The following is a 14,307-nucleotide window of genomic DNA, read 5'->3' as shown; positions in this document are numbered from 1 at the left end:
ACAAATATAGAAGCTTTCCCAAGGATGCAGCAGTGTAATGGTGGTATGTGCCAGCAATCTTGGTGGTAATAGAGGTCTTACATGTCCCTCTCTCATCTATATAACTGCATGCTGAACTGCAAGCACATTAGCCATGCCACTGATAATAACATTTTTACTGGGGTTATGCAGACAAGGCTAAGCGGGTATGATTATACTTGTAGAAAGACAGCCTAGTTTTCGCTTCATCAGCACATGGATTTTGCCATACATTGGGGATGTTTTCAATGTAAAAACCTTGCTCAAACTTGTTTATCACTCCAAGTTTGTTTTTTCACATTTGGGGATGTTTTACCCATATATCTGATTATGAGATGGGATTAATTTGGATAATTTTACAAGCTCAGAAGTAATAAAAACAAGCATAGAAGAAATCATCTCCTTGTGCCTTTGGAGTTTACCTGTACAACTCACCTGTGAGGAAGGTGAACCTCTCAAGTACATAAACAGACCCAAACCTTTAGATTTAATGTCACATTTTCTTGTCAATGTACAACAACAATTTTCAATCACAGATAATTATGTCAGATAACAGTTTTAAACAATAAACCTCAAACAACCCACAAAAACAAAAATTTTTATGAACCAGCATCTTTACCAAATTATTGTTAAATGAGTTTAAATCTAGAATTACTAGGCTAATTTTTGTGCAATCTATCTTAAGGAGACAGGCTATCCAAAATACATTATCTGCTAGCAAAAAATTCCACAAATAAAAATCACAAGCACTTTCCATCTTTTATCTCTACAGGAGTGGGCATTTTAACCAAATAAACCAAAACATACAATCTTCCAACCAATGTTCAACAAATAAAATCAGACCCTATCATGGAGATAAAAAGTACCATGGAAAAATAAAAGATCCATTATCAGTGTTATAGGCATGTTACAGCCACCTTTTGTAGTCTTTAGGATACTACTACCTGGTATATAGTCTATAGGAGGTAACATACACAGGTTAAGGTCACAGTGACAAGTTCAGCCACTAGTATCTGTACTAGCTATAGAGAAAACCAGAACAGCACTTCTGTAGAAATGACCCAAAGTTTACTACAAGAGACATGTAAAAAGGGGCCGATGCCATTCATATATTGGCCAAGTTCTTGAGAAAATTGTCCTGCTTGACGACAAGCTTTTTACAACACATTACGTGGTTAGGAGATGAAATTATGTTAATGTTATGAGTCATCTATATTCTGAGTCACAACGACAGTATATTGGGACAGAAGGGTCTTTAACTGTGTTAGCAACCCATCCAACTGGTACCCAACAACTATGGAGAAATATACACACACTTCTTGGATGTCAACATTGATCTAATGTATCAAAAACCTTCACATTTTACAGTTTGGTATATCAGCTATTCATCCAGACATATGCCTTTCAGGAGGAACATTCTAAATACTCTGAAACAAATCCAAATATCAAGTTCCTTATTTTTAATATTTGAGCAATCTTCAGTTTTGCAAATCAGGTATATGCATAACTGGTGTATAACTAAGGTGACCTTAGTCTGCTTTTCACTAAGCATACTGGCAATGATATGTGAGTGCCAGTCCCAAGAAAATCTCAGATAAGTACAGGCACACACTGAGAAATAATACTTCTGCATTACAAACACGAACTATTTAACTTTAGTGGGGCACTGAATTAAGAGGAAAAACACTGGGTACGTACTGCCATCTTTGATTAGCTACTGTAGGATGAATAGAGCATTTTTGCAGACAGACATTGAAACCAAAATGAAATTTTTGTAAAACATAGTCCAAATTGAAATGTAACAACTGGTTGAAAAATGTAACCACTGGTCGGACAGCTGTTTCAATTTGACATAACAAGCAGAACCATATTTCTTGTGTTCGGAACTCACTTAAATTAATTTTAACTGGTGGATCTCAGGGTTCATTGGACTTCAAATAATCTACACCAGTGTATGAAGCTAATCGGTGTTGGTAAACAGATCTCTTGGCTTTAATGGCACCTCTTTTACATACCAGTTGTACTTCGCCAAAAGCTCCCCTGCCAATGACTTTCACCATCTCAAAGTCGTCTGCCTTCATTCGGGAGTTGTTCACATCAGCAACAATCTTTTCATCTGAAAATAAACAAATAAATAAAGTTATAATATATGCTAAAAGCACATGTTCCAATTAAAAAAATCAGGATCGTCCATTTATTAGCATTTTATCTGAAAATTTTCTTATGTTATCCACCAAATTGCCCAGTGGAGTTTAATATTTTCGATTTCTCAGGATGATTTTGCATTTCTTAATGTTGGGTAAAGGATGCATTTCATGAGTCAAAAGTTCACAAACACCAGTAGCTACGTTGCCTGCAAGAAGTAATTAATTAAGTTTTTGTTTTTTCACAGCCTCTAGAAATTGTTGTATGAAGTAAAGAATACTGGCATAGCTAGTTTAAATTTAAATATATATCATTTTTTTTTTTTTTGCGAAAAGAAATTTTAATGGGAGATGTACAATTAAACAAGGAGACAGAAGGGATCAATTAGCCAGGTAAAAACAAATTTATGACCTTGAAAAGGAGGTCAAGGTAACCCATTTGCAACTCATCCCAGAGATCTATCAGAGGCTTCTGGGCTGTATATTGTGTGGTTTCTAGTTCACACTTCAAAAGCTGTTATTATGACAAAGAGGTGACATATAAAAGATGCTTGCTTGAGTGGCAGGAACTTATGGAACTGGATGCAAAAATTAATTATTTATTTTTTATAAATAAATTATTTATTATTTATTTATTATTTATAATTATCTTATTTCAAAATTCACCAAATGAATAAATATACATTTAAAGCAAGGGCATTTTTGCTACATAATAAGTAAAGAAGCAATCTGCAGCTACCTAGGTAGATGATTGCAAACTTAGGTAAATAAATAGCACATCTATCTTAGGCTCGCAGCACCCACATTCCTATGCACACCTAAATAATTAGCCTGCTTACTTTGTTTGCACTTTGTGGGCATAAAAACACAGTAGACGGCTATTTGGAGGTGGGAGCCATGATTAATGAATACAATATTGTGTGCTGTTGCCACATATTATTTTTCCATCTTTCAGACATCTATACTAAGTGCATTCTCTATGCTGTATTAGCCGAGCACCACATAGGTTACGTACCTGTCTACCCAGCTACTGAAATCAACTTCAACTATTAGTATTTATAAAATTTATTGGGTAATAAAAGAAAGGTATGCTTGTCCAGTTAGTCTACTCTATTGTACTGTAATCTATGAGAAGACTTAATAAACAAAGCTGTCACATTTTTCTTTTTGGACTGAGCTCAGCAATAATGCACTACTGGTTATATCCCAGGCTTCTTTTGTATTTTTATCAGTGGTTAATTCAAGTGCTTCAAATTGGTCTTTCCTGTTACTTATTTCTGTTACTTCCTTTGACTGCATTTCCATGGAATTTGGGGCAGTTCATTTTTTTCCTTTTTTATAGTGCCTTAAATCCAGTTTCAAAATAACTTAATTTTTTAAGAAACCGCATCTTATAGTCGCTATAAATAGATCCAATTTATCATCTGGACATACACATTTCCAAAAATACTTTCCAACTACATCCACATGTTTCTGAAGGAACTGAATCAAAACATCACACAAAAAGATGGCCCCTCTTGTAACACTCAACCCTTAACTCAACTTTCAAGTATATACTTCAGATATCAAACTGTTTTGTTTCATAGAAGTATTTTCAATTACATTTTCATTTTCAATTACCAAGAGAAAAGTTTACTGGAAAAAGGAAAGGTGTGTTGTTTTTATCATTCAATTTCCCATGTCAAATTTAAGTTACTAGTAAGTGCCATAAAACACAGCGAGGTATCCTGCCATTCCTTGTAACTATAGACCCCAATGGAGGTTCTGGCCACAAGGGGGGCAGGTCAAAAATGAGGTGTATAGTTCAACATTCAGGGCACTAAGGATGTTTTTTTAAACCCACAAAAGTACGTTGAGGGTCAAAATGTACAGGGCTAAATCACTGTGACAAATCCATCTACCTTACCACAAAAAACACAGGAATAGTGATACCATTACCTTGTCTTGATTGCTATCTCTAAACATGTCATTTATTTAAATACATTAAAAATAAAAACACCAGTGATCAAAATAGTTACATCCACAAGCTACTGACTTTCCTGCCTGCTCAGGAAGAAATGATCATCACTCTGGACCAAAGGGCTTTGTACATTCTGTTTAAAATGTCACGGCATAATGTCATAACCAGAAAACACAAAAGAAAATGTGTTAGTTTTTATTCCGCCTTTTTTTTCGATAAATTGAAGTAGTTTATACAAAAAAAAAAAAAAAAAAAAAAAAAAAAAAAAAAAAAAAAAAAAACAGTCTTGTTTCTAAGCATCAAAGATCAGAAAATCTCAAAGCTTTAAAATTTTCAGCCTTTCCAGTTTTTCATCAAGGGTAGCAACTTTTGATATCCACAGATCATGATGGCCCAAGGCAAAAATATCTCCAACATTGGATGGAAAACATTAGCACAATTATAGACACTTTTTTGTACATTTTTTAGAAAGTTTTATGGGTTCATGGTGCTGTCTGCCCTGTGCACAACAGACATGCCGGATAAAAAAAGACCATGCCTTGAGTTACTACAGTTACCTGCCACTTGAACACTCATCAATCTTTTTCCCATTTGGAAAGCATAGAAGGTGTATATGACAGGGGGCCATTTACCCAAATGTCAAATGTCTATATTTACACAGAATTCTAAAGCACTTTAGACAATACACATCCGAGGGAAACAATCTACCAGAGTTCTACAAAAAAGTACTTCATTTTTAACATTCCAGCCTTAATTGGCTTAACATGGGTTGTCTTGACCAATATTCCCTGGCTTGCATTCCTGGCAATCAAATACAAGTTTGTTGATGCAGACATGTACAGGAAACCGGCTTTAATTGATGCTTGTTTATATATACAAGAAGCACTCCCCCTTGAATACATGTATAAATATCATGGTCAACCCAGCCTAGAAACCTACTGCTTTATCATTAAATACTGCCTCTTCTAACATCTATACATTTTTTCCTTGGATATTATCAATTAGTGTGAAGGACCCTCTATTCTGTTTTTATTTTCCTAAAGTACATTGTATGTAGTATCATGTCACAAGCCATCTACGTATCACTGTCAAGGTCTCTCTCTCTCTCTCTCTCTCTCTCTCTCTCTCTCTCTCTCCCCTGCTTGGTTGACATTTAACTATGTAAAACAACTCCAAGGTGTAAACTGGTGCCCTGGTTTAAGATTGCCATTAACTTTAATCAGAAATGGCATTCATTTATTTGTAACTTATCTTTTCCTTGGAGTATGTGTTTGCATATGTATTGACAGGTGTTTATGGGTGGAAGTGCTGCAGCTGATAACAGCACATAGCACACTGCATTGAAATGACCAGCTACAGTTTCATCTATTTTTCTAGTCCTTTCAATGTCAAACAGATCTGTATTTTGAATTTTTTACTTAGAAGTGCATCAGAGGGAGAGGAGTTTACTTACATCTTCCCAAAAAATTCTCCACATTTTTGTTTCTTCGGATGGCTGGGAAGTCACAATCTGCAACCAATGATGTGATGGAATCCTGCAAAAGAAAACAGGAAAATGAGAATTCTTCTTTATTTTGTCTTAAGTGGGGAATAATTATTTCAATGTACTTTGAAAATCCAATGAAAGCAAAATGCTGCCTTTAAGTGGAAGACAAAAAGCATCTTATATAATTTGTCAACTAGGGATTTTGAAAAGAATAAAATCTTTTACCTTGACGATCTTTAAAAAAATGTCATAACTGATTCAAAAATGCCCCCCCCCCCCCCCCTTCAATTTCATCAAACCCTTCTTCACTGTTGCATCATGGGCAGATATCTTTGGTGGGTTACACTACCTAGCAGACCACAAGCAGGCAGGCAATAATATTGTCACCTATCAGGCCATAAGTAGGGTGGACATGGAATGCTAACCAATGGGCCAGACAGGTGATAAGTCAGGCATTGCATAGACTGGACCCTGCACATAAAAATACCATAAAGATATTTCATGTGACAAGCGACAAAGGCACATACATGGACTGCAGTACCATAAAAAAGGAAGAATATATAAAAACAAAATTGAATGGACATGTATGCATTCAGAAGCTGACCCAAGTTGTTCATCCTCCTTTTTATGCATAGAAATTCAACATAAAACATATGCTGTTTCTATTCTGATGGGCCAGCAGACACTAAAATTGTAAGCTGTTATTATAGAGCCATCAGATCACACCACCATAGCTAAAGGCAGCCCCACCTTGACTCTTCAGAGGACACTTGTTTAAAACCAACAATCATGAAATCTTAACAAGACCATGTCTGCCTAAGGATCATGTATGTCTTCCTATCTTAAATGGATTTGACCTGCATCCACCACAAGTACATAGAAAATACACAACTTCTACTTGAACATGGTGTAACAAGGTTCAAAGATCGAAACTCTGAAGTCAAAACCTGCCACGTTCTGTGACATTTCATTTACTGAATTGTTTTCTAGTGATGTCTGAAGGGTCTGGTAGACACAAGACTACCAAAATATGGTCATTAAATCTTCCTTCTCACAACAAAAAGATCAATTAATGATCCAATCAATTAAAAAATTGAAAATTAATTTTATGGTAATGATAGCTTGTATGCTAAATAAACTGCAAATTCAATACTTATCTTGTCATCATAATAACATTTTAGATTTATCATCTATAATCATGATTCAGTGTGAGTGTCGTATAGGTGAGCTTCATGGCTACACGTAGATTAGAAAATATAATAAATGCTAACACTGAAAAACGAGGATAATCAGATTGGCCCTGGTAGTAAATCTATTTCAATAACATTAAAAACTTGACAATAAAATTAAACAACATCTATAAATTTATCTAACTTTACTATCAGTTAATCTATTTATCTATCAACTTCATGTAAGAATACGCCTCCCCCCAAAAATAAACAAGTCAGGCTTGAAATACTGATATCAGTGATAACACAGTCCATAATGTCAACTGTTAGTTGTGTGGAGCAGAGTGTTTTACACTGGGTTAATTTGTGCCATGTTCCCAGTCCCCAGAACTGACATGGGGGTCTTTTTATATTTCCTTAATGACTTGGGTCACGGCAAGTTGGTGTTGCAGCAAAGTTGACTTATGGTGATGAGCTATATTTATTGAATGGTGTGAAACAAGAGGAACTAATTTTTCATCCATCTCATTTTATACATTCCTTAAGACCCATTAACAAGGATAATTTATTTCTATTATTTTTCGGCATTGGCTTTTAGACAGGTTTTTAATGCTGCCTCACATTAATTAAGATATTTAATTAATATTGAACAAAAAGTCATCTCCTTTTTATCATTATTTATAATAAAAATTTCTGTCATAATACAATTACTTTTTGTCCTAAATAATCCAGATCAACGATTCACAGAGTCAGGAATGTTTATGAATTGCAGTCTTCATTCTTTTATATTAACCTCCACATTCTGTTTTGATCTTACCCAGAACAGGTCCTGTCAGGATGAGGGGGGCAATAAAAGACTTCACCATTAAAACATGCAACTGAAATCAAGATGCTCTTGGTTCTGCATCTTGTGTTATTTTCTCTGTAGCCCAATTTTAATGGCATTTATTTCTCTTTGATCACTTCTGGCAAATGAAAATTCTTGGTCCCATGTGACCAGAAAATGCCCTCTCTCGTTTGTAGTTGGCATTGGTATGTGTATGACCAACAAAGGATTATCAACAAGGCCTGGTCATTTCTTTATAATATACTTAAATCAACTAAATGCAGTCATTGTCGAAATTGTAACAAAGCAGTTTTCAGGTACATCTGATATATTTAACAAATAATTTACACAATAATAGAATAATCAAAACAACATCATACTGGACAAATGTTCAGTTTTGCTAGGGTTATATTGATGATACTCAGGATACCTAACAATGGTATGTATGTGGTCTTAACAATACTTACCAGCAAACCATCCACTGATATTTCAGAATTCGGGTCTTTCATTCTCCCTTCCAGACGAGCCAGTCGCCTCTTTAACTCTGGGTCCTCGGCGGCCATTGTCAGTCCGCGGTCGCGTCTAGCGTTCAAACAGCGTTATGCTCCAGTGAATGAACTTACACAAATATCCCTTTAACTGCAGAACAAGGTTATTCCACTTCCATCTGGGGACTCTGATGAGTATTTATGAAGCTCATGTCATTTCTTCATATGTCGACGACTCTGAAAGCTACATTTCACACCCACTTCCGCACTACGATTTCAATGATAAAAACGAAGTAGGCAAACTCGTCACACCTCCAACGTATTAAGCCCTTTCCTTCACAGCGCTGTAAAAATACACAGATTACCTGTCAAAAACCGTGCAAATTTTAAGCAAAATTTAAACTGCCTTCTGAGCCGTGGCTGTAATATCTCCTATGCAATGTTATTCCAAGGTGATAATATTGTCAACCCCTAACTGCCATTCACCTCTTCAAAGATGGCCGCATTACTTTACCCTGTTCCTGTTTTACTGGCGTCCACAAATGACATGGTGCATTAAGATGAATCTAATATACTTTTGTCTACAAGCGCAGTTTTGAAATATATTTTTAAAATTGCATCTGGTTCAAATTGAATATTGATTGGAAAATAATTGGATATTTAGGCTAAATACCAGAGTGGTATTGATTGAGAGTTACAGTCACGTGACTACAGGTGTCCGGGAGATTTGAATGCGTTGGTTGAGCAATTAGATTGTGTTTTTCAACTACATATATCAATCATGTCCAAGTACATACGTGTAGGTCACTTTAATACTTCACAATTTTTGCCATTATAGTAAAACATTGGTTGGTTATTACCACAGATCTTGGACTGTCTTTACTTTTGTTTTTCCTCATGTAATAAATACTTACAATTAATTATGATACAAGTTACAACTCACCCAAATCCATCAAAGGGTGAAAAGAAGACACATTGTGTTTGTAGTGTCACCTCTTTTTATTATGTTGTGTTTTTCGTTTGTATGTTTTTAAAATAGATGGGCAAGATAAAATATTTTATGTTCCCATCTGGAGAGATATTACATAAAATTAGTCTTCTCATATTAAAACAGGGGCGGATCCAGGATTATCTGAGGTGGGGTTTCGGGCCTGCTGAAGGGCCACGCAATTAGAGGATGAATGGTTTAGAACTATGATTCAGCAGGTCAAAATTCTAATTTCAAGAGGGGACCAAAAATCAAAGGGGGTGGGGGTGGGGATCAGGACCCTCCCTCTAATCCGCCACTGCTAAAATGCTTTTTTTAACTACTTAAAAATGTTAGTCACTTTTTACTTGCTACTGTACATTTCTTAAGTCTAGTTAGAGCTTCAGATTTGTCAGTGACCCAGAGTACAAGAATTGCAATTAAGTGACCATATTAACTTATCTTTTTCCTCTTCCTTTTTAAATATTTTACAGTTTCACTCACAGGTCAGTGTTCAAACTGATGATGGAATTAAAGACTTTCTAATTTTCCCACAATGTTATTACGCTACAGTTAGAGTTATGTCATTGTTATAATGTTGGAGTTATGGCAAGTATCAGGAAATGAGGATAAAGGTTGGCTACTGAGAGAAAAATACAGTTTACCTCAGGCAAAATTCATAGTATGTGTTTTTGGTGGGGAAAATATTATGCTGGGTACCTTTAACATCTCAGGGTTTGTTAACAAATTTCAAACATTTTATGCTGACTGATGGTGGCCATTTATAACAAATGATGAAATAACACAATATCAAAATATATTTTTATTTGGGGAATTTTCCTGTGGTGCATAATTTAATCACACTTTGCAATTCACTCTGGTTAATGCTATTCCAAGTGTTTGTGAACTATACAGCTATTTACAATTTCAATCATAGCACTTATTTTGGTTTAAAGCGCCACACTGATAAGATACTTTTAAAAATGCACCTTTGAATAGACGTATACCATCATATAATAATACATTTACAATATACATATTGGCATTGCTCCATGCCGTGATAAGATCTTCATAAGCTAGCTATTATAAAATTCACAACCAATTCTTTATGTCAGGTCTATCAGATCTATAAAATGTGTACGTTCTACTAAAGAAGTATTTGGTGCATTCAGTAAGAGGATACCAGCTTATCTAGACTTCAAATAAATAAATAGCACTTTGCACATACATATAAATGTATATATGGAATTATAGAAATGAAACCTATATTTTCACAAGATGTTTGTATTTAATTTAAAAATATACAAAAGAGATCACTTAAATGACATCCTTTTGTTCAAAGTAAGTTGTACAATTTCTTATTTACCATAATAAATTCTTTCTGGAAATCCTGCCTCTTTAAAAAGTAAAAGAGCAACAAATGTTATGACAATTGACAGTTTGTGTCATTAATTTGGAATAAAATTATAAATATGGAAAACAACTACAGATTTTTACTAAAAGTAGGTGACAGACATTTCTCAGCAAAAATACATTAAAATGTCCTGAAAAGAATGTATAAATAAAGTTTACATATACATAATACTTAAGTACAGTTAAACTGCAGATACAATAAATACAATGCTATAAATCGTACATCTATTTTCATAAATAAAATAAACAAGTCTTTAAGAGAAAATGTCATGTATCAATAAAAGAACTAAAGTCATGGATTAAAGATTGGCAAGTAGCATTTCTACTAAAACCTTTAAATAAAAGAAATAATAAAGGTACAACTAAACAATATACAGTTTCTACAATGAAAGTGCTTTATACCTTACACAATGTTATAAAATTTATTAACTGAAAGCACTTACTAACTGCACAGATTCTGGCCAAAAAGACATTTCTGTCTATTGTTTTCATCACAAACAAAACTATATTCAGTGATAAATGCTATAATTGATGAATCTGACCTTCATAACACCAAGCTGCATAGTATAAACAGGTTGCATCCTAAATGATATGTAGAACCTAAAATTCCTAGGATAATTGTGCTGTTGGATATGATTAAGAGTTATGTATATTGTTTGGACCCTTATAAAACAAGTAAGGCTACTACTGCCCACTTAATCAGTTCATTATTGCTTTGACATTGGTTGAATAGTATCACATGTCCTGATTTTATGGATCAACCAGAGCACTACAAATACTTATTTAATACATAATATACATATCAACTCTCAGTCACAATATAAAAAGGAAATAATTGAATTCCCAATCATATGAGTTGCAGATAAAATTCCTAAAATGACCATTTAAGTATGATAAGTTATTCTAACCTTTGATAAGACATCCAATAGAATGCATCACTTTTCAGGGTCAGCATCACGGTTTTGAATAGCACATTTAAGAACTGTCAGATTCTTTTTATTGCTATTTGACTATGTTTTTTCAAGTTAAAGATATTTTCATATCAACAGTTTATAAGCAGCCTAAACCTTAGAGGCCAACTCTCTTTCTCTCTCTACCAGCAGGGACACAGTCTGGCCACTGTTCTTTAAGATGGACACTGCACGACTGTGGTCAACTTGAGTAAAGTTCTGTCCGTTGACCTTCAAAACAAAGACATATGTTAAAAACATAATGCAATAAAACAACTCTTATTTCACTAAAACTCATCAGCAGCACAGCAAACTTTATCATTTTACTCATTAATATAATATAATATAATATAATATAATATAATATAATATAATATAATATAATATAATATAATATAATATAATACACAGAGCCCTTAAGCAGACATGCAGGGCCTACAGAAGAGAACACAAAGATACCTTGATGTTAATCTAGAAGTCATGGAAATTGTTACACTACAACAGGTGCCTGGTTCTAAAAACTCACCTCCAAAATTTTGTCTCCAGGTCGTAGTTCTGCAGCTGCTGGCCCTTCAGGTTGGACCTTGGTCACAAAAACACCCTGAAAAAGAAAATTATATTTCATATATTGCTAGTTCAGAATGAAGTTTATAGATAAGTCATATGAAGCATTAGCTGATATGTGTGATCAGATCATGTCCTATTTAAAAAGAAAAGAGAAAATAACTGGCTTTCAATATCAATATCAATTATCAATATCAAAGTAATATAAAATGATGGTTGCTGTCAGGGCACGTCAAATTAGTAGTAGATAGATTTACCTATTTAAAATAGAAAACAAAGAACAAAACAAGCATTCAACATCAGCTAGGCAAATCTTGGTTACTATTTATGTAAGTTCTTAACATAGTTAAAATAGCATACAATATCACACAATTTGACAAATTTTTCTATTTTCTTCCAAATATTTATTGGGTGTTGGTTGTTTGGAAATTGTGCCTAAGAGTATACATGGTGTTAAGTCAGGTAATTAAGGACTGTGTGTATCACCTGGTCTTCAGGTCTGTATGGATTGCCCTGGGATCCCCTCCCACCAGCTATACTGAACCCTAGACCTGGGTTCTTCAACACAGTGGCTGGAAGCTGTAACACACCAGAACATGTGGATAATACAGAGGTATAAAATTTAAAAATATAGTTCAAAGTTCATATCTCTACAACCAAAAGATAACAGTTAAGAACTCCACAGGATTACTTCAAATCCTTTAATAGTGTTTAAAAATTAACCATGAAAATATTTGTTTCATGTATCTTTTTTTATTCTACCACAATAGGATCCCATCTATCTCAGCCCATGCACCCACCACTTCATATTTGCTCTGCCCCAGATACAGGCTCTGTTGTGGCTGGTCAGGAAGACCATTCTCTCTGCCTGACCCCACATCATTGTGCTGTCTGAACAGCTGGTTCCTGGACACATAGATTGGCTCCTTAGGTGGACCAGGGTACGGATTCCCCCTGCTGGCACCTTGCTGGGGCGGCAAGGGAGGCTGATGGTCTCTTATTAGAGGAGCTACTGGGGAAGATCTGGCCGGCTTGAAGTCCCTGAGGTTATTGGTCATCCTAGGGTCATACTGACCACCAGGGTAAATCTGTCCCCTTGTGGGTTTGGTCCATTCCATTATAAGGTCCATCCACAGGGCTGGTGATATCTGGAGGGTTCCTGTGGAGCTGATTGTGTTCTGGTGGATGGGAGTGGATGGTAAGGGGGCTGGGCTGGGGGTGGACAGTAAGGGGGCTGGGCTGGGGGTGGCCTGGAGGGGAGGGTGGGGCTCTCATGGGAGGAGGCAGGTGACTAGGAGGGTAACCTGGAAGATGACAGGAACATTCTCTTTTAAATGTCAAACTTAATTGTTGCTCTGCCTTAAGTTGTTTTTAAGACTAAATGATTAAAGAGAGGTTTTTTTTTCGTAAACCTCAAAGTCACTCTGATCCTCTCTCTGTACCTGTGTTAAGCCTCTCTTACAACCCGTCGTGCGTGCTTAGAGATCGTGCGTCCTCGGAGTTCTCGTCAGACGTAGCGTTGTCGCAGGATGAAAATTAAATCGCAGCGGACGAAGTAGTAAGTACTTTATGAGTAGGTGTGTTGTGCTCTAAACGTGGGGCCCGCAAGTGGTCTGTACGCCTTTTTTTGGAAGTAGGAAGAAGTAAGGAGCACGTACGATCTGTACTCGTGTCGCACACAGTGAGTGAGATAATCATACGTGTATTGCAAGTGAAGCGTATGTTTTCAGAAACCGTACTTACTAAGTAAGAGAAACGTAAGAGAAACGTAAAAAGCACGGAAATGGAATGCACAGATAATCAAAATAATATAAAAGGGAGTATCGAGTCTCTTCATCATTCACTGTTTTGGCTTCCAAAAAGGCACTTCCAAGAAGGATGCGCCATCGACTTCTACAGCTGCTAATGCTAGAGGAGGCCGAAGATCGTGACGCAATGCTGGCAGTGGTTGCTCGGGATCGCCTGCACTTTTATCGTGCTGGGCACGTGCGTCGTCTTAGTGTGACGCACTTCACAGGTATGGTAGTAGTACTCGCCACGCACTTTGGAAGTAAGATAAACGCACGGAGGAAGTGCGCTCACCCCTCTTTTTGTTAACACGTACATTGAAAGCAAGTTAAACTTACGAGTCTCTTGCGTGGTAAGTACGTCTTCGTGGTAAAAAACCCCGTAATTTCTGCATGCTTTTCCTGCGTTACACGCACGCCTAGCGCACTTACTCAGTACTTTTGTCTTGCGTGCTACGAGCGTGCTCCAGGCATTCTAATTGTCGCAGACAGGTCGTAGCGAAAAACTGGCCGGCCAGTTTTCGGGCTGCGTGCT

At 35.9% G+C, this 14,307-nt stretch overlaps 2 protein-coding genes across 5 annotated transcripts in view; both read right to left on the bottom strand.

Moving 5' to 3' along the window:
• The window catches only part of LOC106174871 (rho-associated protein kinase 1-like), a 40,127-nt gene extending 31,513 nt beyond the window's left edge, over positions 1-8,614 (bottom strand). For all 4 annotated transcript variants that reach the window (XM_087002802.1, XM_087002797.1, XM_013556606.2 and 1 more), the window contains exons 1-3: positions 8,071-8,614; positions 5,576-5,657; positions 2,034-2,134 (exon numbers count right to left, since the gene is read on the bottom strand). In XM_087002802.1, coding sequence (XP_086858928.1) covers positions 2,034-2,134; positions 5,576-5,657; positions 8,071-8,166 — 279 coding nt within the window. In that variant the 5' untranslated portion in view covers positions 8,167-8,614. The remainder of the gene's footprint in view (positions 1-2,033; positions 2,135-5,575; positions 5,658-8,070) is intronic.
• A 1,254-nt stretch (positions 8,615-9,868) lies between these two features.
• LOC147764937 (erbin-like) lies at positions 9,869-13,055 on the bottom strand. The gene is made up of 4 exons (XM_087001273.1): positions 12,786-13,055; positions 12,472-12,564; positions 11,948-12,022; positions 9,869-11,652 (listed from the first exon to the last, which is right to left on the bottom strand). The coding sequence occupies exons 1-4, from the start codon at positions 13,041-13,043 to the stop codon at positions 11,533-11,535; spliced, it is 546 nt and encodes a 181-aa protein (XP_086857399.1). The 5' UTR covers positions 13,044-13,055; the 3' UTR covers positions 9,869-11,532.
• Positions 13,056-14,307: the final 1,252 nt, after the last annotated feature.

This window comes from Lingula anatina, chromosome 1 (assembly GCF_051362555.1).
Source record: "Lingula anatina isolate TDL-2025a chromosome 1, LinAna3.0, whole genome shotgun sequence".
In the NCBI taxonomy this organism is placed as follows: Eukaryota; Metazoa; Brachiopoda; class Lingulata; order Lingulida; family Lingulidae; genus Lingula; species Lingula anatina.
The sequence above is the reverse complement of the archived record's forward strand: the minus strand, read 5'-3'. Positions and strand labels throughout refer to the sequence as shown.

What these genes read in the sequence shown, in the direction of transcription:
- LOC147764937 (XM_087001273.1), bottom strand. Translation starts at nt 13,043, where the DNA reads ATGACCAATAACCTCAGGGACTTCAAGCCGGCCAGATCTTCCCCAGTA. An exon ending in GGCAGAGCAAATATGAAGTG is followed by an intron (nt 12,565 to 12,785) that starts GTGGGTGCATGG and finishes GGTGTGTTACAG; the next exon opens with CTTCCAGCCACTGTGTTGAA. An exon ending in CATACAGACCTGAAGACCAG is followed by an intron (nt 12,023 to 12,471) that starts GTGATACACACA and finishes TTTCTTTTTCAG; the next exon opens with GGTGTTTTTGTGACCAAGGT.